At 42.3% G+C, this 24,642-nt stretch overlaps 1 protein-coding gene across 1 annotated transcript; it reads right to left on the bottom strand.

The window, feature by feature from the left end:
- Positions 1-3,100: 3,100 nt before the first annotated feature.
- On the bottom strand, positions 3,101-16,475 carry LOC124113337 (kelch-like protein 26). The gene is made up of 4 exons (XM_046473618.2): positions 15,989-16,475; positions 14,350-14,541; positions 13,431-13,555; positions 3,101-11,072 (listed from the first exon to the last, which is right to left on the bottom strand). Exons 2-4 carry the CDS (start codon positions 14,526-14,528, stop codon positions 9,559-9,561), a joined length of 1,818 nt encoding a protein of 605 aa, XP_046329574.1. The 5' UTR covers positions 14,529-14,541; positions 15,989-16,475; the 3' UTR covers positions 3,101-9,558.
- Positions 16,476-24,642: the final 8,167 nt, after the last annotated feature.

The raw sequence follows: 24,642 nt of genomic DNA, 5'->3' as shown, positions 1-24,642 counted from the left end.
GACGCTCCACCCACCATACATGCCGTATTACTGACCCTCCAACCTCCACCAACCATACATGCCGTATTACTGACCCTCCAACCTCCACCAACCATACATGCCGTATTACTGACCCTCCAACCTCCACCAACCATACATGCCGTATTACTGACCCTCCACCCTCCACCAACCATACATGCCGTATTACTGACCCTCCACCCTCCACCAACCATACATGCAGTATTACTGACCCTCCACCCTCCACCAACCATACATGCAGTATTACTGACCCTCCACCAACCATACATGCAGTATTACTGACTCTCCACCCTCCTTACAAGCTGTACTACTGCCGCTCTATCCTCCATACAAGCGAAATGTCAGTCTGTGGGTGTGTAGGACACTACGGGGTTGTCTCTGAGATAAATACAGGTAGATGTGAGATGTGTCAGTCTGTGGGCATGTTGGACACTACAGGGTTGTCTCTGGGATATATACAGGTAGATGAAAGCTGTGTCGGTATGTGGGCATGTAGGACAATGTGGGGTTGTCTCTAGGATAAATACAGTTAGATGAGAGATGTGTTACTCTGTGGGTGAGTAGGACACTGTGGGGTTGTCTCTGGGATAAATACAGTTAGATGAGAGATGTGTTAGTCCGTGGGTGAGTAGGACACTGTGGGGTTGTCTCTGGGACATGTACAGGTAGATGAGATGTGTTGGTCCGTGGGTGTGTAGGACACTACATGGTTGTCTCTGGGATATGTACAGGTAGATGAGAGATGTGTTAGTCCGTGGGTGTGTAGGACACTACGGGGTTGTCTCTGGGATATGTACAGGTAGATGTGAGATGTGTCAGTCTGTGGGCATGTTGGACACTACAGGGTTGTCTCTGGGATATATACAGGTAGATGAAAGCTGTGTCGGTATGTGGGCATGTAGGACACTGTGGGGTTGTCTCTAGGATAAATACATATAGATGAGAGATGTGTTAGTCCGTGGGTGAGTAGGACACTACGGGGTTGTCTCTGGGATATGTACAGGTAGATGTGAGATGTGTCAGTCTGTGGGCATGTTGGACACTACAGGGTTGTCTCTGAGATAAATACAGGTAGATGAGAGATGTGTTAGTCCGTGGGTGTGTAGGACACTACGGGGTTGTCTCTGAGATAAATACAGGTAGATGTGAGATGTGTCAGTCTGTGGGCATATTGGACACTACAGGGTTGTCTCTGGGATATATACAGGTAGATGAAAGCTGTGTCGGTATGTGGGCATGTAGGACAATGTGGGGTTGTCTCTAGGATAAATACAGTTAGATGAGAGATGTGTTAGTCCGTGGGTGTGTAGGACACTACGGGGTTGTCTCTGAGATAAATACAGGTAGATGTGAGATGTGTCAGTCTGTGGGCATATTGGACACTACAGGGTTGTCTCTGGGATATATACAGGTAGATGAAAGCTGTGTCGGTATGTGGGCATGTAGGACAATGTGGGGTTGTCTCTAGGATAAATACAGTTAGATGAGAGATGTGTTAGTCCGTGGGTGTGTAGGACACTACGGGGTTGTCTCTGAGATAAATACAGGTAGATGTGAGATGTGTCAGTCTGTGGGCATATTGGACACTACAGGGTTGTCTCTGGGATATATACAGGTAGATGAGAGATGTGTTAGTCCGTGGGTGTGTAGGACACCACGGGGTTGTCTCTGGGATATGTACAGGTAGATGAGATGTGTTAGTCTGTGGGTGTATAGGACACTACATGGTTGTCTCTGGGATATGTACAGGTAGATGTGAGATGTGTTAGTCTGTGGGTGTGTAGGACACTACGGGGTTGTCTCTGGGATATGTACAGGTAGATGTGAGATGTGTTAGTCCGTGGGTGTGTAGGACACTACATGGCTGTCTCTGGGATATGTACAGGTAGATGAGATGTGTTAGTCTGTGGGTGTGTAGGACACTACGGGGTTGTCTCTGGGATATGTACAGGTAGATGTGAGATGTGTTAGTCCGTGGGTGTGTAGGACACTACATGGCTGTCTCTGGGATATGTACAGGTAGATGAGATGTGTTAGTCCGTGGGTGTGTAGGACACTACATGGCTGTCTCTGGGATATGTACAGGTAGATGTGAGATGTGTTAGTCCGTGGGTGTGTAGGACACTACAGGGTTGTCTCTGGGATATGTACAGGTAGATGTGAGATGTGTTAGTCCGTGGGTGTGTAGGACACTACATGGCTGTCTCTGGGATATGTACAGTAAGATGAGAGATGTGTTAGTCCGTGGGTGTGTAGGACACCACGGGGTTGTCTCTGGGATATGTACAGGTAGATGAGATGTGTTAGTCTGTGGGTGTATAGGACACTACATGGTTGTCTCTGGGATATGTACAGGTAGATGAGAGATGTGTTAGTCTGTGGGTGTGTAGGACACTACGGGGTTGTCTCTGGGATATGTACAGGTAGATGAGAGATGTGTTAGTCCGTGGGTGTGTAGGACACTACGGGGTTGTCTCTGGGATAAATACAGTAAGATGAGAGATGTGTTACTCTGTTGGTGAGTAGGACACTGTGGGGTTGTCTCTAGGATAAATACAGTAAGATGAGAGATGTGTTAGTCCGTGGGTGTGTAGGACACTACGGGGTTGTCTCTGGGACATGTACAGGTAGATGAGAGATGTGTTAGTCCATGGGTGTGTAGGACACTACATGGTTGTCTCTGGGATAAATACAGTAAGATGAGAGATGTGTTAGTCCATGGGTGTGTAGGACACTACATGGTTGTCTCTGGGATATGTACAGGTAGATGTGAGATGTGTTAGTCCGTGGGTGTGTAGGACACTACGGGGTTGTCTCTGGGATAAATATGGGTAGATGAGAGACGACTTTGGATGTTATCTGTAATATTTTATGTTTTTAAAAAGGAAATCACTTCTTGTTTACAGCTAGGGACATATAAAAAATGTATGCAAATATTTTATTCATACGACTTACTTTTGTAAGAAGAGATTTTTGTGGGAAGGTTATAGATTGAAGGAGAGATTGACCGATAGATGAAAACCCATGACATTAGCTGAGAGTCACTTGTCATAGTGAGCCGAAAAATAATAAAAGACAAACATATGAGAATATATTTTAATGAAAATAGCTGTAAAAGGATTTCAATGGAAGATGAACACAGTCAGTGAGATGTCATGTACAGATTCCTGAGAAGCAAAACAACGCTATGTCACAAGAATGTTGGTGCTGAAACCAGCTAGTTCCTCTGGTTACTAGAGATACATGGGTTACAAAGTCATGATGTCACCACACTGAAAACTGACATAGCAATACAAGTACAACAGACATGCTATACTATTGTATTAAACATGCAATTAACTAACAATGATATACCGGTATTACCTACTGTAAAGGGAACACACTATGTTTAATGTTAGTTTTATGTAACGAAGTCAAGTTAAGTTAAGTCATTGATAAAGTTTAACCGGACCCAGGGGCCAATGCGTAGTGATTGTTCGGATACCCTATTTGAGATTTTTTACAGGAAGATGTCCTACGGTCCCATTGTTTCAGCCATATAACAAGGAAATGATCCATCATCGACAATAACAGAGCAAGGAACCCTCAAAATATGATTGACCATAAACTGGACGTCAAGAATGAATGAGTAAATTCAATGTCTACATTATGAACGTCTGTGGTAACAAGCACTATCAGCTTCTCCACTTGCTACTGACTATAGCAGTCCAAACCTGGGAAACAGTGGTCAGATGTCAGCCTTACTCATTCAGGGATCAAGTTATTGTGATAAAATAGTGTGAAATCTTGTATTTAACTAACAAAAGAGATAGCATGGCCAGCTATCTCACTGATAATACAGTTTAGACAATGTGCCAAGAACTTCCTAACTGGGTCTAACCCATAACACTTTTAGTTGTAAAACCAATTTAGATTTGACATCATGAACATAAAAGTTACAAAACCCTCATAGCGGAGCAAATATGTACTTGAAAACATATAGATAGTCATTAAGGTATCAACAAATATAGGCCTCAACAACACAAGGATTGAATGGACATTGTTCTGTTATCGTGTGGTAATGAAGAAAGAAATACACCCGCTGTACTCCCAACACAAACTCTGCCTTGTATTTACAAAATTTACCAAACATTATTGTCTTGAATTGTCTGCAGAGCCAAAAGTAACTTATTGATACATCTCACCACGAAAACACCCTACTTCCCATGAACTAATTGTCCCAAAGTACCTACAGATGAAGAAGAGCACTGTTTGTGTTGCCTTAGTTGTTACCTTTTGAATACCACCACAGACATGTGTCACAACAATCAGCAATGAGCAGGATACTGTGACAAATTGGCAACTTATAAAGTTGACCATTCTGTAAGAGTTGCTGATTAACACTTGCCATTCCGTGTCTGTTCGAACTTAACTTGGCAAGATGTGCTGCACATCAGCCAACAGTCATATATACACATTTACCTAAAACATTTCATTAAAAAACAAAAACAATAAGTAAAATTCACCCATCTAAATTATTTGCAAAATTGTGTGAAATTCTATTTTGTTGCCCTTATTAGCATATATATTTGCGGACAATATGGGAACCCTTACACAGCACCAATCTGTTTGTAAAGCAACAATGAGACTATCCTATATAAACAGGCTACAAATATATAGAAGCTTCTGTACACATAATAACTTGTAGTAGGACTATGTCAGGATGCTGCTTCAGTTAAAGATCCATCGATATCTGATATTATGCATAATGAAAATAAATATGGTGTACATTTGATGTCCTTGACCAAGCAGACATAGATGAGGTACAACAACCAAGTCACACACAGGGAGGCAACTGTGTCGGTCATCTGATAAACTATCTTCACTGCTCAACCAACCAACATGCTTAAGCCAAATCAAATAATGAAAGCTTAACTTAGAAGATTTAACAAATAAATGTTATTTAAAACAAAGGGTTGGATAAAATGTTCTTATCAAATAATGTGTTAAGATTAAAAATGATATCAATCTTATAATCATTTATAAAAAAAGAACACTAAAATGTGTGTATAAAAACTGAGACTGGTTCCTGCAGGCAGTCTGTCCATGCATGCAGACCCATGTGACAAGCATGCAGACCCATGTGATCAAGCATGCAGACCCATATGACCAAGCATGCAGACCCATGTGACCAAGCATGCAGACCCATGTGACCAAGCATGCAGACCCATATGAGCAAGCATGCACACCCATATGATCAAGCATGCAGACCCATGTGATCAAGCATGCAGACCCATATGATCAAGCATGCAGACCCATATGAGCAAGCATGCAGGCCCATGTGACCAAGCATGCAGACTCATGTGACCAAGCATACAGACCCATATGATCAAGCATGCAGACCCATGTGATCAAGCATGCAGACACATGTGACCAAGCATGCAGACCCATGTGATCAAGCATGCAGACCGATGTGGCCAAGCATGCAGACCCATGTGACAAAGCATGCAGACCCATATGATCAAGCATGCAGACTCATGTGACCAAGCATGCAGACCCATGTGACCAAGCATGCAGACCCATGTGATCAAGCATGCAGACCCATGTGACAAAGCATGCAGACCCATGTGATCAAGCATGCAGACCCATGTGGCCAAGCATGCAGACTCATGTGACCAAGCATGCAGGCCCATATGATCAAGCATGCAGACCCATATGATCAGGCATGAGGACCCATATGACCAAGCATGCAGACCCATGTGATCAAGCATGCAGACACATGTGACATAGCATGCAGACCCATGTGACCAAGAATGCAGACTCATGTGACCAAGCATGCAGACCCATGTGACCAAGCAAGCAGACCAATGTGATCAAGCATGCAGACCAATGTGACAAGCATGCAGACTCATCATGCAGACCCATGTGATCAAGCATGCAGACTCATCATGCAGACCAATGTGATCAAGCATGCAGACCTATGTGGCCAAGCATGCAGACTCATGTGACCAAGCATGCAGACCCATATGATCAAGCATGCAGACCCATATGATCAGGCATGAGGACCCATGTGACCAAGCATGCAGACCTATGTGATCAAGCATGCAGACCCATGTGACCAAGAATGCAGACTCATGTGACCAAGCATGCAGACCCATGTGACCAAGCAAGCAGACCAATGTGATCAAGCATGCAGACCAATGTGACAAGCATGCAGACTCATCATGCAGACCCATGTGATCAAGCATGCAGACTCATCATGCAGACCAATGTGATCAAGCATGCAGACCCATGTGATCAAGCATGCAGACCCATGTGATCAAGCATGCAGACCAATGTGATCAAGCATGCAGACCCATGTGACCAAGCATGCAGACCCATGTGATCAAGCATGCGGACCCATGTGACCAAGCATGCAGACCCATGTGATCAAGCATGCAGACCCATGTGACCAAGCATGCAGACCCATGTAATCAAGCATGCAGACCAATGTGATCAAGCATGCAGACCCATGTGATCAAGCATGCAGACCCATGTGACCAAGCATGCAGGCCCATGTGATCAAGCATGCAGTTAAATGTCTTCATGCGTGCAGCCCTATGTATCCTTGCATGCTGTCCTACATGTCCGTGCATACAGTCAAATGAGGTAAAAGGAAGAGGACTGGAGACAAACAATTACTGGGCCATAATGAGAGGCAATGAGACAAGTCATCCATGAACATTACTGCAGAACACTTCATGAAGAGAACACTAAGTAGCATAATAGAACAATGAAGGTATAAATTACAACATAACCACTCAAACAATAAACAAACAGTAACAACACTACATCATCATCATCATGCTTGTGAATACACAGGATTGTCTAGTGCCACAGTGCTGGGTGAGACCAGGAGTAAGTTACAGGGTCAGGGTTGTGCCAGTTTAGGCAGGTACAGTCTGCTGGGTGAGACCATTTTACAGGGTCGGGGTTGTGCCAGTTTAGGCAGGTACAGTCTGCTGGGTGAGACCAGGAGTAAGTAACAGGGTCAGGGTTGTGCCAGTTTAGGCAGGTACAGTCTTCTGGGTGAGACCAGGATTACAGGGTCAGGGTTGTGCCAGTTTAGGCAGGTACAGTCTGCTGGGTGAGACCAGGAGTAAGTTACAGGGTCATGGTTGTGCCAGTTTAGGCAGGTACAGTCTGCTGGGTGAGACCATTTTACAGGGTCAGGGTTGTACCAGTTTAGGCAGGTATAGTCTGCTGGGGGAGACCAGGATTACAGTGTCAGGATTGTACCAGTTTAGGCAGGTACAGCCTGCTGGGTGAGACCAGGATTACAGGGTCAGGGTTGTGCCAGTTTAGGCAGGTACAGTCTGCTGGGGGAGACCAGGATTACAGAGCCAGGGTTGTGCCAGTTTAGGCAGGTACAGTCTGCTGGGTAGGACCAGGATTACAGGGTCAGGGTTGTGCCAGTTTAGGCAGGTACAGTCTGCTGGGTAAGACCAGGATTACAGGGTCAGGATTGTACCAGTTTAGGCAGGTACAGCCTGCTGGGTGAGACCAGGATTACAGGGTCAGGGTTTTGCCAGTTTAGGCAGGTACAGTCTGCTGGGTGAGACCAGGAGTAAGTTACAGGGTCAGGGTTGTACCAGTTTAGGCAGGTACAGTCTGCTGGGTGAGACCAGGATTACAGGGTCAGGGTTGTGCCAGTTTAGGCAGGTACAGTCTGCTGGGTGAGACCAGGATTACAGGGTCAGGGTTGTGCCAGTTTAGGCAGGTACAGCCTGCTGGGTGAGACCAGGATTACAGGGTCAGGGTTGTGCCAGTTTAGGCAGGTACAGTCTGCTGGGGGAGACCAGGATTACAGAGCCAGGGTTGTGCCAGTTTAGGCAGGTACAGTCTGCTGGGTAGGACCAGGATTACAGGGTCAGGGTTGTGCCAGTTTAGGCAGGTACAGTCTGCTGGGTAAGACCAGGATTACAGGGTCAGGATTGTACCAGTTTAGGCAGGTACAGCCTGCTGGGTGAGACCAGGATTACAGGGTCAGGGTTTTGCCAGTTTAGGCAGGTACAGTCTGCTGGGTGAGACCAGGAGTAAGTTACAGGGTCAGGGTTGTACCAGTTTAGGCAGGTACAGTCTGCTGGGTGAGACCAGGATTATAGGGTCAGGGTTGTACCAGTTTAGGCAGGTACAGTCTGCTGGGTGAGACCAGGATTATAGGATCAGGGTTGTACCAGTTTAGGCATGTACAGTCTGCTGGGTGAGACCAGGATTACAGGGTCAGGGTTGTGCCAGTTTAGGTAGGTAGTCTGCTGGGGGAGACCAGGATTACAGGGTCAGGGTTTTGCCAGTTTAGGCAGGTACAGTCTGCTGGGTGAGACCAGGAGTAAGTTACAGGGTCAGGGTTGTACCAGTTTAGGCAGGTACAGCCTGCTGGGTGAGACCAGGATTACAGGGTCAGGGTTTTGCCAGTTTAGGCAGGTACAGTCTGCTGGGTGAGACCAGGAGTAAGTTCCAGGGTCAGGGTTGTACCAGTTTAGGCAGGTACAGTCTGCTGGGTGAGACCAGGATTACAGGGTCAGGGTTGTGCCAGTTTAGGCAGGTACAGCCTGCTGGGTGAGACCAGGATTACAGGGTCAGGGTTTTGCCAGTTTAGGCAGGTACAGTCTGCTGGGTGAGACCAGGAGTAAGTTACAGGGTCAGGGTTGTACCAGTTTAGGCAGGTACAGTCTGCTGGGTGAGACCAGGATTATAGGATCAGGGTTGTACCAGTTTAGGCATGTACAGTCTGCTGGGTGAGACCAGGATTACAGGGTCAGGGTTGTGCCAGTTTAGGCAGGTACAGCCTGCTGGGTGAGACCAGGATTACAGGGTCAGGGTTTTGCCAGTTTAGGCAGGTACAGTCTGCTGGGTGAGACCAGGAGTAAGTTACAGGGTCAGGGTTGTACCAGTTTAGGCAGGTACAGTCTGCTGGGTGAGACCAGGATTATAGGGTCAGGGTTGTACCAGTTTAGGCAGGTACAGTCTGCTGGGTGAGACCAGGATTATAGGATCAGGGTTGTACCAGTTTAGGCATGTACAGTCTGCTGGGTGAGACCAGGATTACAGGGTCAGGGTTGTGCCAGTTTAGGTAGGTACAGTCTGCTGGGTAGGACCAGGATTACAGGGTCAGGGTTGTGCCAGTTTAGGCAGGTACAGTCTGCTGGGTAGGACCAGGATTACAGGGTCAGGGTTGTGCCATTTTAGGCAGGTACAGTCTCCTGGGTGAGACCAGGAGTAAGGTACAGGTTCAGGGTTGTATCCGTTTAGGCAGGTACAGTGTGCTGGGTGAGACCAGGATTACAGGATCAGGGTTGTGCCAGTTTAGGCAGGTATAGTCTGCTGGGGGAGACCAGGATTACAGAGCCAGGGTTGTGCCAGTTTAGGCATGTACAGTCTCCTGGGTGAGACCAGGATTACAGGGTCAGGGTTGTGCCAGTTTAGGCAGGTACAGTCTGCTGGGTGAGACCAGGATAACAGGGTCAGGGTTGTACCAGTTTAGGCAGGTACAGTCTGCTGGGTGAGACCAGGATTACAGGGTCAGGGTTTTACCAGTTTAGGCAGGTACAGGCTGCAGGAGTTGTGCTCCCACATCTCTAGGGACTGATTCTTCTTGTCCTTCCATTGTCTTGTCTTCAGATCCAAACAGTCCACAAACCTACTTTTGAAGCGGTAATCTCCCCCTTGCCATCCCCCAATGACATAGATTACGCTGTCAAAAAGAGTGTATGTTGCATAGAGACGTGTTTCATTGAGAGTTGCCACTTGTTGCCAGGAGTCCGTGTCCGAGTGGTAACAGTCAATGGAAGACACCATCTCTCTTTGGTGGTTTGTTTGGTCATAGGTCCAACCTCCAATTATATATACTTGACCATTGAAGAAGAACATGGTGTGATCAACACGTGGAGACCGTAATGAAGCACACCTCTCCCAGGTATTACTGTGGGTGTCGTACCGCAGGAGGTCATTCAGTATTTCCCCATCAGTCTCCTGCTGACCTCCGGACACATACAAGAACTGTCCTGCAGCAACGCCTGCATGCTGGGTCCGGTTGCCGGGCACTGGCTCAATATCCTGCCAGGAATTAGATTTTGGGTCATATCGTTCACAGGGGGCTCCATCAAGTGTGAGATCAGATGCTTGTGGGTCACCCCCTATTGCATAAAGATAGCCTTCTGTCACCCCAAGATAAAATCGGCATCGTTCATGATTCATGGGAGTAATGCTGTCCCACTCACTCTTGGAAGGGTCATAACGGAAGCCATATGGATGAATAACTTCATCAAACTGATCGTTAAAACATCCACCAATCACATACAGCTGGTTGTGGAGAACAGCCATGCCAAAGTTGCACTGGTCTACATGAGGTATTCTGGTTAAATACTTCAAAGAAGCTAAATCCTTTTCTTCTTCATAATACCAAATATTATTGGTCATTCCTGAATCTGCGCTGAACCCGCCAGCTACCAATACTGTTTCATGGAAACCCCGCATATTCGTAATACCATGAACCTCTCTACTGACATTGTGCCCTAAAGTACCATCACAGATGTCAAGTCTATGATTCCTGGCCTCCTTCTGAAATCTTGTGTTCATCTTCTCCAAGCAGGGTACTGCAAGCATCATATCCTTCCACTCCTTTTTCTCCAGCATATCCTTGAGGCTTTCCTCCGAGATGTTATGGAACTGAACATGTGCAAGGATATTCTCAGCCATGGTCAGTCTCTCCTCCGGAGAGTACTTGACCCAACTGAGGACAGCCAGGAGGACCTCCAGCTCGGAGCAGTTGACGGGGAAGCCTGAGGCCAGCACATTGACCAGTGCCTGCTGACCCATACTGTGGAAGTAGGTGGACATCGTGAAGGTGGTCCAGTGTTTGCAGATATACTGCTGCACATGTTGCTGCAGGGGCTGCAGACAGTACAGGTCAGCCACACTGGCCACGTCCACACAGTTGTCAAGGGACAGGTGAGACCGCAGGAAGTCCTCACAGGCATCAATCACAGGCAGAATTTGGACATGGGTTGCCGCACCCAGCACGTCAGCCACATTGTCTGAAACAAGGTCAAAAACTACATTAACAATTGATGCAAGAACTCCAATTATATTGATATGAAAATTCAGAGTGATAATCAGTGAAACCCAAGAGATGACAAACATATCTACAACTATATCTGAATAGATGCTGCAAAACATATCAGGTGAGCTGCCTGAATAAGACCAATATGCCAGACCAATTCTTTTTTCCTGTGTTCAATTGTAACTGCGCTTTTTTAACCATTGCTAACATGATTTGTTTGTACCATACGTTTTGTTAAAACAATTTACAAAAACACCCCTGAAACCATATTTCATTTTCTCATTCTGTCTGTCTTCTGGTATACAGACAAACACAATCTGTAAACATAACAAAAGACCTGGGCTCACTTTCACAGAACAATCTTGGTTACAATGAACTTTACAAGCATCATACAATTGTCATTTTCCACTTGCACAAACTGATCTTAGCCCGATTGTAAGACGGTTTGGATTTAAGAGGCTAAAATCAAAATCTTCAATGTTGGAGGTATGAATATCTTAAACTCGACTCCTGTCTCCTGTTGTCTGCAAACACGCATAGCTTGCTGCATTTAGTGGAACTGGTTACAACACACAACACGTACATCCCTCTATCGCACCTTCCAGAGTTTTAAGAAAGGTCCAAATTATTTGAAGGAAACGGTTAGTAGAATGATGTCATATATTTCTTTTCTGCATTGAATACTGTTGTGATTTAGGAATTGTAAGTTTAATATTGCATCTAGAGAAATACCTTCTCATGTTTTATTAAAAGTATCAAAATACAAATAAATACATTCATAAATTCGGCTCCAGATTTAGTGACATAATTATTATGAAAACTAAAAAATACCATAATAATATTTCCTCATAACATTACACGTAAATGTATCATTGTTATCTATTTTGGGGAGCTATTCATAAAATCCTCAATATGTCCTTCATGTTTTCATTTAGCTGCTATAACAAACAATGTTATGACTAGCTATTCAAAACACAGAAAGACGGGGGATTTCAAGAATGCATGGATGGCTAATGAGAATAATGAATAATATTTTGAGAAAGCAGTTTTTTAACATATATATATTATTGGGTAATAATAACACAGAACTTTATGTTTAAAAAGTGTGAATATTATTTTTGCTATTTAAATGATATTTTATACACAAGTTTCAAATGTCTTATTAAATGTATTTCCTTGTTTGATGAATACTTGTATTATTAAAAGAATCATATATTAAAACTGTTCGTGCCTCAAAGATTTAAATATGTATGATTTTTCACTTTAACATGTATTTAATTGTAGATTATTTTGATAAACAAACAAAAGACAAAATCACTCACATGAATACGACCCAAAAGAAATACAGGCGGAGCTCAGCGATTCTACTACTTTTATAAATACAATGGGCAAGGTAGATTCTACTGTTTGGGTTATGGCAGTAAAGGGGAACCACTCCCATCTAGAGTATAAACTAAGATTATCTGCCCTTGAGTAATCCTAAAGGTCACAGAAGTTACTAATCTAAAATTATGTTTTTATCCTTCCCTTGTTTAGTGAAAAGGTATGTTCAGGGTATGAAACTCCAAAAAATTTCAGCCAGACCACAGGACTGGCTAGCTGAAATACTTGCCAGCCCTGACCAAAACCTGCCTGCTCACTTTAATCATATGTTTCTCAGGATAAGCTAACGGGGTTTCTTTTTGGTTACATTTTATCATTCATCTTTACTTGTGAATTAATGCTTATCATCGGGAAATGCTACAAAATGCTTTGTGCAAGAGTATTGCGATTGTAGACAAAGCCTAAGATCGTGACCTTAAGGATTAACAATAATAGTAGCGCTAAGATTGTTCCGTGCTGATGGACCCAGGTCTGGTCTTAATACAAGAGGTGAGGTGAAATGGAATTTAATGTCACGCCAAGATTATTGCACTCATATAGCGACCTTCATGCAAGTGTGTGTGTATGTGTGTGGCTGCTTGTACTAGTCTGTACTAATGCCGATTTTATAGTGCTACTGAGATACCATGTTACAGTTTAACATGAATACCCCATTCAGACACAGTATACTGATTCGGGGCCGACCAATCCTTGTTTTAGCCCCTTAATGCTGAATGCCAGGGAGGGGAACAACAAGTACCATCTTTTAACATCTTTTGGTATGACACAGCCAGGGATCAAACCCGGGACCTTCCGCTCTCTGGGTGAACACTCTATCACTAAACTACGGAAGTGGTCCTAAAACAAGATGCAGTCAAGATGCATAGCATATTCCTCATCAACTTTCTATATGTTCACTTATTTCACTGATTTGATGATATTAATGACCAAACTTCCTGAAAGTACCTACCACTATCAATGTTACTCTTTGATGTGTAAGCGAAATCCAGCAGATTCTTCATTCCCCGAGCAGTGACACCATTCAACACAATCCGCTTCTGTCTGCACTCCTTTAGGCCATCGGTGAACATGGCCCTGGAAACAGCAAAAGGGTGCCATTCAACTAATGGGAAGATTACAGGACGTCCTCTGTATTGTGTTGTCCTCTGTTATTCTCACCAGAAAGGATATTAAGTGTCATCACAAATCAGAAGAGAAATTAACTGTTTGATAGGCAGAGATATTGATAAACTGAAAAACACTAAACAAATTTTGATATAAGGTAATTTACTTAAAACTGAGTGGCACAAATCTAGCCATCTTTGTCAACAATTATTGATTTCCACACTTATAACTTATGATTTTTTCAATTCTTGGTTTAAAGACTATTTTTCATAAATCCTTGTTGGTAGGTGAGGAAAAAATAGACAAAAAAAGAAAGACATTTAATAAGTCATATGAACATGTGCAGTGTTTACTGAGCTGTTCTTGTTGTTAACCACTTACAACCATGATAACCTGTGGTCTTGCCGCACAACCTATTTTAACCACAATGCTTTTGTGGTGAACATATCAGTTTGCTTTTCATGGAATAAAAAACAAAGTTGTTTTTCATTTTTTTTCCCAAGGATATTAATGGGGTGAATCTGGAAGGTAGGCTCTCATAAAGCACAGGAATTATAGCTGTATATACAGACAATAATCTTTAACTGCACCATGTGACATTGCAAGAGTTTGATGGCAGACTACCCAAAGCACCAGCGTATGAGAGGCAGACACAGGGGGCACACACAGAAGGAGCACAGTGAACTGGAATCATGCATAGGTATTCCTCATGAAAACCAAGTGAGCAATACACACAATACTATATTATACAGTAGGACTGCTACCTAAAGTAGTCACTGCATGACGCCAACACCACCCTATGGGCAGGTAACTCTAGTTTGTCCACAACCAGCGTCACATCAAAGAGTTGATGTTTGTCTCGCAGGTGTCTCAGCCCTGCCAGCAGTACATCCCCGTGATTGGTGGCCTCAAACTGGAACTGGTCCTGGTCCAAGACGTCCATGCTTCCGTCAGTCCTGAAGAATGAACATGCTTAGATCAGATTGACACTGACATGACTCATTAGAATACACAATTTTACATTTGGGACAGACATTGTTAAGCCATTTCAACACATGCAACAATCTTGTCAATGAAAAATAACAATATTTTCATGCATCAACAATACATTGAACTAAGTGTCCTTGTCTTAATCCATGATGTCATCATGATCTGATTCTGTATGGTCAACTGTGTTGTGTGATGTGACATGTGGTATTGGTGATACGACTGTAGTACTGGCTACAGTGTTGTGTGATGTGACATGTGGTATTGGTGATACGACTGTAGTACTGGCTACAGTGTTGTGTGATGTGACATGTGGTCTTGGTGATACAGCTGTAGTACTGGCTACAGTGTTGTGTGATGTGACATGTGGTCTTGGTGATACAGCTGTAGTACTGGCTACAGTATTGTGTGATGTGACATGTGGTCTTGGTGATACAGCTGTAGTACTGGCTACAGTGTTGTGTGATGTGACATGTGGTATTGGTGATACAGCTGTAGTACTGGCTACAGTGTTGTGTGATGTGACATGTGGTATTGGTGATACGACTGTAGTACTGGCTACAGTGTTGTGTGATGTGACATGTGGTATTGGTGATACGACTGTAGTACTGGCTACAGTGTTGTGTGATGTGACATGTGGTCTTGGTGATACGACTGTAGTACTGGCTACAGTGTTGTGTGATGTGACATGTGGTATTGGTGATACAGCTGTAGTACTGGCTACAGTGTTGTGTGATGTGACATGTGGTATTGGTGATACGACTGTAGTACTGGCTACAGTGTTGTGTGATGTGACATGTGGTCTTGGTGATACAGCTGTAGTACTGGCTACAGTGTTGTGTGATGTGACATGTGGTCTTGGTGATACAGCTGTAGTACTGGCTACAGTGTAGGGCAACACTCACTCATTGATACACACACTGTGCACACTTCTCTAACAGAGGAACGACAAAGGAGTCTTTGCACTGCAGGTAGTAACTGAACACCATGCACAAGAAGCACCATACTGTACACAGCTATGTTCATTGAAAATGTTCATAAAGCTATGAAAAAGGGACCATTAAAGACTGAAGTTCATGCATAATATTTATTTTACTTCTTATATAGTGTTAAAGATAATATTTATTTTACTTCCTTTGGAGTGTTAAAGACAATCTTACCAGTAAAAATAGAAAGCATAAAATCGCATAGACAATATAAAAAACTCCATATCTTTTACCATGGATACACTCTTTCACTCTGTTTATATATATCTTACTAGAAACAATGCTATAGAAGTCATTAAAACTACACCGCCCTATACCATGGAAACACAATAACAATGTTAAACACCAGTCCAGTGTGGTATACAATATTAGTGTGACAACATATCACCTTAGGCTACATTAAATATGACATTATTATAGGAGTATTTACCTCTGTTATTTCCATATGCTCAATAAATCCCATGGATCTGTCACTTCCTTGTATTACAACAGACGTTGAAAATACCAGGTGTCATTGTCCAGTGCCCAGCAGTTTGAAGCACACAATGTCTTTCTGCGCCTCCTGCACTGCAAACTGGCGTCGTGTGGGCATTTATCAATCTGTACTAACGAGCTGAGTGATTGAACGAAGGAGAATCGGAAGATGTCAATCACTGATATTTATCAGCCGCGTCCATCACTATAAACAAACAACACCGGTTTTGTTTTCGTGGCTTTTCGATCACTTTGACCCGTGACTTGTGTTACTATATATATAACTTCCGCTTTTGTGACTACCCGAAACAGCTGATAAACTACACTCCGATATGAGTTACCCCCCTTCGTTATACAGTTATCGTTATCTTGAACTAATGAAGAGTCGTGTACTCTACAGGCTTCATACCCGATTGATTCCCACACAACGTAACAAAGGCTTTGTGTGAGATGAATGATTTAGCATTTTATTTTCATTGACTCCACAAAGCGATTGAAAAAAAACACTAAATCAATGCGAAAACCAGTCTAGTAAGTCTATAAAGCCGCAGTCACACGGGTGAATATATTAAATTCAACTGTTATGCGAAGATCAATGCATAATTCAGGTGCTTTGTGAAGACACACTCAAGGCGAACTTCCTGAATTTTAGTTGTTGTTTGAGTTACATTCTACAGCTTCGCGTAATATATAATGGTGCACATGCATATAACAAATATATAGGGTCTGACTGTTTGATAGAATGACAAAGAAACCTGAAGCTTCACGTAGGCAAGGTTCATTCTCCGGTCTGCACAACCATCACCATGCATGGTCGATATGTGTGAGACAGGAATTATTTAAAATGATGACAAAGAATCAGCTTGTAGTGAATATAGACTAACGATAGATTAAACATTCAAGAACTCAATTTTCTGTTTAAAACAACAACAAAACTTCATATAATGGACAGCCTGTTAAGACATTTACTTCTGTACCCGAATGAAAAATGCAACTATAAAAACTAAAACTAAAACTTGAGTGATATACGTATCACCACAAGAACAGTTACTGGTCGTACGACACACAGTGACCCATCCTGTCCTGAGTCAAACATCAATCTACAGGCAATCTATCTGATCAGCATCTAGGCTCCGAATGCCTACTGGCAACACAAACCATGCACAAAGGGTTACTGCGTTTCTTCATCAGAGGCCGTGCTATAAAGTGTCCTGTGATATGAATACAGGAGTGAATATAACTATTTGGAAACAGTGCAACGTGTTCTGCCCTATATGAACGGAACAATAAGGCACACAAACTTTCCCTGGCAATCTTGCCTTATCAAACATTACAAGTAGATATGGGTATTGATGGAAACTTACGCACCCCTTGTTCTGTGACTAGTGATCTGTAATACTAGTTGTTGTAGGCCGCCCCCAACACAACTTGTCAACAGAGAAGGGTAGGAAGTAAGGGTGTCATTTCCTGGTTCATGTACAGCAGTAGTTTTTTTTAATGTAGATATTTGTTAAAACGCTTTTTGATAAAGATTTCTGTATATTTTCTCGCTGTACATATCGGGGTAGAATGGGCTATTGTGATGCCACAGCCGTAACAACTCTCACTGCGATCTCGGCAGCGGAATTTTTTTATTCACAAGGATATGGCGTATTCCTGGAAAACCTAATAATCAAGAGACATAATCACATTACCTGACATGTTGTGCATTTATTTCCCACCAACTCATTAGAATCAATCTGTCCATCAGGAAGTAAGTTGTGCTACTTACCAGAACAATAATCAGCTATCAGCTGTCATAGGCTGCAATATACATCACTTGTCAATAACCCTGGCCCTGCGGCTACTGCACTGTCTTCACGTGTCACGGCACCGACCCCAGGACATGCTGGTGACAGGGGATATATACTCTGTCCTCATATTTCAGTGCAACCCCTACCGAATCTGCATTTGAGCCAGAAAACGTTAACTCTTTTAGGGTGAAAATACAATTGTTATCGAAGGGTATTTGTTTTTGAAACCGAGATAAATCATACATGTGATCTAGCTACTTTATTTTGAATGTCTTGGAAGTTTGAAAATGATCTATGTATGATGACATGTTATGTGGTTAACCGCAGTATTATAAACAGCTCGGACCAGACAGTGTTAAGAAATAATTGAAATGTTCGTATTTACGTTGTGGCAAATGTGTCTTGGTAGTTCTTAGACAAAGTGTGTGAGTTAATACTATGTTACGCCGCATTCAGCGCCATTACACATTTTGTGAATATTCAGACACGCCGGTGGTTCATAGCGAGAGAAAAGAGAGAAAAATAGTTTATGTGTCCCGGGTTACATAAGCTGTGTATGTCCAAAAATGGACATATAATTTAAAAGCAAGATGTAAAGATCCGCATCTGAACAAAGCTAAAATTCGACGGTGGTCCCGAAATTGATAGCGCCAGCAAGTATCCACGATAAAACACTATCAACCAAACATTGTAACCATCCAACTCTGATCAGCTGGATGTTCACAACACAAGTGGGGTATTGTGGACAAAGTCAACGTCATCATGGATGTAGATCCCCATCCCATGTTAATTGCGAGACAGGACATGCGGTAGTTGTAGGGTTAAAACGTGTGGTACACCTCGGTGGCTACACAGTCGTCAAAGTGATTGGGGCAACTGTAGCCGGAGATGAATTGGTTGGTTGGTTTGTTGTTTAACGCCGCACTCAGCAATATTCCAGCTATATGACGGCGGTCTGTAAATAATCAAGTCTGGACCAGACAATCCAGAGATGAATTGGATGTATAATTAATACACAATACACCCCTGAACCTTATAATCTGAAGATATGCTCCGACCCCTCCCACACACCACTTAAGTTAGGAAATAAGAATTAAGTTTTGTTTTTGAAAGCATGAAGTTTATGCACAGCCATAACGCTGTTGTCGAATTCTGTTATACTGCATAACCAATATAAAATACAAATTCATTGTTCAGACTTGAATATTACTGAAAACATTTTCACTGCTATAAAACAACACGGAAGTGACGGCGGTTAGCGCTATTTAGTAGAACGATTGGGGCCCTTCAAAGAGGCAACTTCCCAGTACAACTTTTCACACACCTTCAACTTGTAAATCTGAGATATAACCGCTATGCTTACATAACAACACAAAAACAGCTCCCTCCAACTTACTGATAACACACATACATGTACATAAGACCTACCTTGAACATTCACCAGCGACCATCCTTCCAGCTCCCCATAGTGCAATCTCCTAACATATTCAGTATTTGGGTGTGTGCAATAAGGATGCGTTGTTGGGCAATTTTGTATCTTAGTAGACGACGGTACAAGACACATTTTCTGTCTTTTTTAAAACTAGGGTCACCTGATCTGGCGTTGTGAGGGTTACAGATACTAAAGAAGGATGTATTTCAATCAGTTTGTATGCTTTTTATTATCTGGACTTTTAATTGCGTCTTTAAATGTATAATCTACTGTTACTCAGAAATATCACGTGTGCTGCTCAGGATTTCGCCATTTGTAATAGTATATGTATACGTGGTGAGATTTTGTATAAACACATGGCTGCTTAGCGAGCAAACAATGCCTGCCTGTCGATTTCCTAGTGCCTTCTATGAAATTCTGCTGTATTGTTCGTGATGCTGGGCAGATATGACAGTGGCAGTGTTCGTGACTATACGATTTGGATACAGTGCCTGTTAAATTAAGGCCGCAGTCAGCAATATTTCAGCTATAACACATCGACCTGTATTTAATCGAGATTGGACCAGGTCACACACTATCAGCAAAGTCACAGAACATGACAAAGCATAAACAGGGCCGGGGTAAATATATTTTCAAGAACAAAAGGATCATGAATCTGTTATGATAAATAATTAAATTAGTACGAACAACTTGGCCACAGTTCTTGAAAAATGGGATTACCTACTTGACCAAACAGTTAATTGGCAATGTCTTTTGTACAATATAGATTATGTATTAACGATGTCAAACTGCTAGAGTTTCAATACAAATTTATATCTAGGATTTACGGAATGAAAGAATGATTAGATTAGTAGATCTAACAGTGAAAGTATATTGTATCTGTATATGCATTATTTAATTATTTAAAATGATGACAAAGAATCAGCTTGTAGTGAATATAGACTAACGATAGATTAAACATTCAAGAACTCAATTTTCTGTTAAAAACAACAACAAAACTTCATATAATGGACAGCCTGTTAAGACATTTACTTCTGTACCCGAATGAAAAATGCAACTATAAAAACTAAAACTAAAACTTGAGTGATATACGTATCACCACAAGAACAGTTACTGGTCGTACGACACACAGTGACCCATCCTGTCCTGAGTCAAACATCAATCTACAGGCAATCTATCTGATCAGCATCTAGGCTCCGAATGCCTACTGGCAACACAAACCATGCACAATGGGTTATTGCGTTTCTTCATCAGAGGCCGTGCTATAAAGTGTCCTGTGATATGAATACAGGAGTGAATATAACTATTTGGAAACAGTGCAACGTGTTCTGCCCTATATGAACGGAACAATAAGGCACACAAACTTTCCCTGGCAATCTTGCCTTATCAAACATTACAAGTAGATATGGGTATTGATGGAAACTTACGCACCCCTTGTTCTGTGACTAGTGATCTGTAATACTAGTTGTTGTAGGCCGCCCCCAACACAACTTGTCAACAGAGGAGGGTAGGAAGTAAGGGTGTCATTTCCTGGTTCATGTACAGCAGTAGTTTTATTGTAGTATATGCATTTAGCATTTTGATTCTGAACATGCCAAAGCATTTTGGGTAGAAGTTGAATTAATTACCAACAGAAATCTAAAGAGCAAAACTGTATGAAAAAGATATTTTTTTTTTGGTTTAGAGTCAACATAAGCAATGGGCGACCTTTTTCAATTTATCTTCCTTTGTAACCCGCTAGGTGCGCTGACCTAGCCGGTCAGGACAGCGCATGTGGTATATCCTGAAATATATGTTACGTGATTTAGTGATACATTCGGCATGAATACGATAGCTAATATTATGATAGTAAACCACTTGATGGCCGCTTGATTCGTTAGGTTTGGTTTGGTTTGTTGTTTAACGTCGCACTCAGCAATATTCCAGGTATATGACGGCGGTCTGTAAATAATCGAGCCTGGACCAGACAATCCAGTGATTGACCTCATGAGCATCAATCCAGGCAATTGAGCTACGATGACATGCATCAACCAAGTCAGCGAGGCTGACCACCCGATCTCGTGAGTCGCCTCTTACGACAAACATAGTCGCCGTTTACGACAAGCATGGGTTGCTGAAGACCTATTGTACCCCGGATTGCCGCTTTAAGCGATTTAGTCTCGCAATCTCCCAGACCCTAGAGAATAATTTAAAAAAAAAAATGAATCAAACTAGCCATTAGAATGGCTGGGCGAGTATAGATTGCCTCATCTCCAGAAATTAAGCATTGTGTTGTACTCCATTTGTATATACTTTTTATTTTGCTGATGTACATATTTTAAATGTATTATTTATTTATTTTCTGGGACTAAATGGAAGTCTAAAAGGGAGGACCCGTGCATGCATTCAGTAAAATGGCTGTTGGTGATGGAACCTGAAACGTGAAGGTCATTTGCTGCATGTGAAGTTAGTCAGAAAGTTAATAGATATATTACTGAGATAGGTGAGAAAAGAATTTTCAAGAAATTGTGAAAGACACAGGTTCTAACAAATTATTTCATCAACTTTCTACATATCAGTACATAACGTTAAAAAAAGAAGAGATGCAAATCACTGAAATAAACTGTTTGTAATATGTTGGTGCATGGTGTACAAACACATTGTGTGAATGGCTGACGGCTGTGGGTTGCCAGCTATCTTGATCACATCACACTTATGATAATTTAAAGGTAGATACTACTGTGGCAAATTTGTATCTTGAATATTTGAAAATAATATTTTTTCAGACAAGTAGAATACATTTTCTGTGAATACATTTTAATACAAATTTTAGGGTAGTTACCAATTGCACAGAAAATGAAAAAATGTGCGCACTAGGCATGGCTGTATCTGGCCAATCGCTGAATGCAGTTGCGAACACTTTGATAAATCTAAACTCCCGACTAATGGAACGATATTGGCAACCGGGTGGAATAAAGATTAGCGTGGATAGAAGAAGGCATAGAGAGACTACCACAAGGCAGCTTCCGATGTTAGTGAGTGAGTTTGATTTTACGTCGCTTTGAGCAATATTCCAGCAATATCGCGGCAGGGGACACCAGAAATGGGCTTCACACATTGTACCCATGTCTGGAATCGAACCCGGGTCTTCAGCGTGACGATCGAACGCTTTAACCACCCGACCGCCCTCGATGTTAGTAGTAAAGGAAGTAGTAAATGACGCTTTTTAAATGAAGGTGCCAAGGGGAACCGTTTTACCTGGGCTCGGTTTCTACATGTCACATGTTGTTGCAGAGCACATTAGCAAGGAACAAGCACGGAAGCGACAAGTTGTTTGGTTATCACTCTTTGGGAAAAATAATCGCTCATTCCGTCGACTCAAAAATGAAAATCTTGGTAAATATACCCTCTGGATGCTTCAACAGTTTTTACTTTTCAGTATATACCCTTCATATGATATATATGAAAGTTCTTTCTAAAAGTAACTGACTACGTGCTGTTTAAAAGGTCTGGACTGAAGCTTGAATAAAATAACCATTGAGTGTACCATTGGTTGGTTGGTTTGTTGTTTAACGCCGCACTCAGCAAGATGACGGCGCAGTTGGGATCGATGACATGTATCAACCAAGTCAGCAAGCCTGACCCCCCGATCCCATTAGTCGCCTCTTACGACAAGCATAGTCACCTTTTACGGCAAGCATGGGTTGCTGAAGACCTATTCTACCCCGGAATCTTCACGGGTTATTGAGTGTACCAAGTCATAGCGACATAAAACGACCATTGAGTGTACCATGTTATACCGACTGATACTAACATAAAACGACCATTGAGTGTACCAAGTTATACCGACTGAAGCTTACATAAAATGAGCATTGAATGTACAAAGTTATACCGACTGAAGCTAACATAAAATGACCATTGAATGAACCAAGTTATACGGACTGAAGCAAACATAAAATGACCTTTGAATGTACAAAGTTATACCGACTGAAGCTTACATAAAATGACCATTGAATGTACCAAGTTATACCGACTGATACTAACATAAAATGACCATTGAAAGTACCAAGTTATAGGGATTTCTTGATATCTGGGCAAGAGGAGGGTTGATTGATTATTCTATAATCAATGGTTCCAGATAACTCACTTGATTCTGGAGCTGACTGTCTTGGCACGACAGGTGTCTCACTTGCCTCTATACTTGTTGTAGGTGCAGCTAGCGCTGTCAGAAGGTCATCTTCACTTTGATGCTGTATGATAACTTGAGGCTTCAGAATGTCAAGCCAATTTCCCCATCGGTTCCAAAAAGAGCAGCCCTTGTCTCATTGACTTCATATCTATGAGGGGGCAAGGGTGGCTCAGCCCTCAGAGGCGCCAGGATTGCTGTGCAAAGTTGCGTCCCTTGGGCAAGCCAGAAACCTATGATTGTGGGTTCGAATCCAAGTTTGCCCCGATTATGTTTCTAGGTTTGTCAGCATCATACCCATTCTCGTGGGTTTCATCGAAGTGACACCTGCATTGTTTCGGGCTTTCCTCCCAGATTAAGCTGACATGCCGTGATATAACTGGAATACTGTAAAAAGCAGTGTTAAACCCAACTCACTCACTCCTATCTATGATATCTATATGAGCTCTACAGCTGAAGGCTTTGGTGACTTTTGTTGATGGCACACACAGATGTGTGACTTTTGCTTACTTCTTGCTGACTTCCTTCATCATCGTCAGAGGTATATTCAATGGAAATGTGATGGAACACGTCTTTTATATCTTGAATGTGTTGTTACAATATATTTGTAATTAGTTTTCACTTTGATGCAACATTGTTTGATCATAAAATAAGTAATCGTTCCAACAACCAGGTTTTAAACAACAATTAGTTATCTCTTTGATGTAACATTGTTTTAGTTACACTGATAATTTCTTGATTACACTTTCTTCCTAGTAAGACTTGATTACACTTTCTTCTTCATAATAATAATGAATAAATACAGATTATATTTACATAGGGCTTTGTTCCAACATTTGCTCAAAGGTGCTTAGTCCAAGGCTCTACAGAAGAGAACTGTTTTGAGATGTTGTTTGAAGGTTGGGAAGTCTGAGATGCTTTGAATGTGACTTGGAAGTCCATTCCACAGTAGTGGTCCATCTTTGGCAAAAGATATATCTCAGTAGTTAGCCGTGTGGTTTAATGGCACGGTGACTAGTCCTGTGTGTCATCTGGGTAGACATGAAAAGTCTAGATTGTTCTTTTTGGCAATATCTCCTACAGGCAATGTATACACGGTGAACAATGCCTGTCCAAAGACTGAAGACTGCCCATATGCTAGTTGATGTTTCTCAGATCTGAAACCATCAATGAAAACAGACTCATTGCGATCTGTGAGATAGGATTTGAACCAGACAAGG

This window comes from Haliotis rufescens, unplaced genomic scaffold (assembly GCF_023055435.1).
Source record: "Haliotis rufescens isolate VD_foot unplaced genomic scaffold, xgHalRufe1.0.p SCAF_19, whole genome shotgun sequence".
Classification (NCBI taxonomy): domain Eukaryota; kingdom Metazoa; phylum Mollusca; class Gastropoda; order Lepetellida; family Haliotidae; genus Haliotis; species Haliotis rufescens.
The sequence above is the reverse complement of the archived record's forward strand: the minus strand, read 5'-3'. Positions and strand labels throughout refer to the sequence as shown.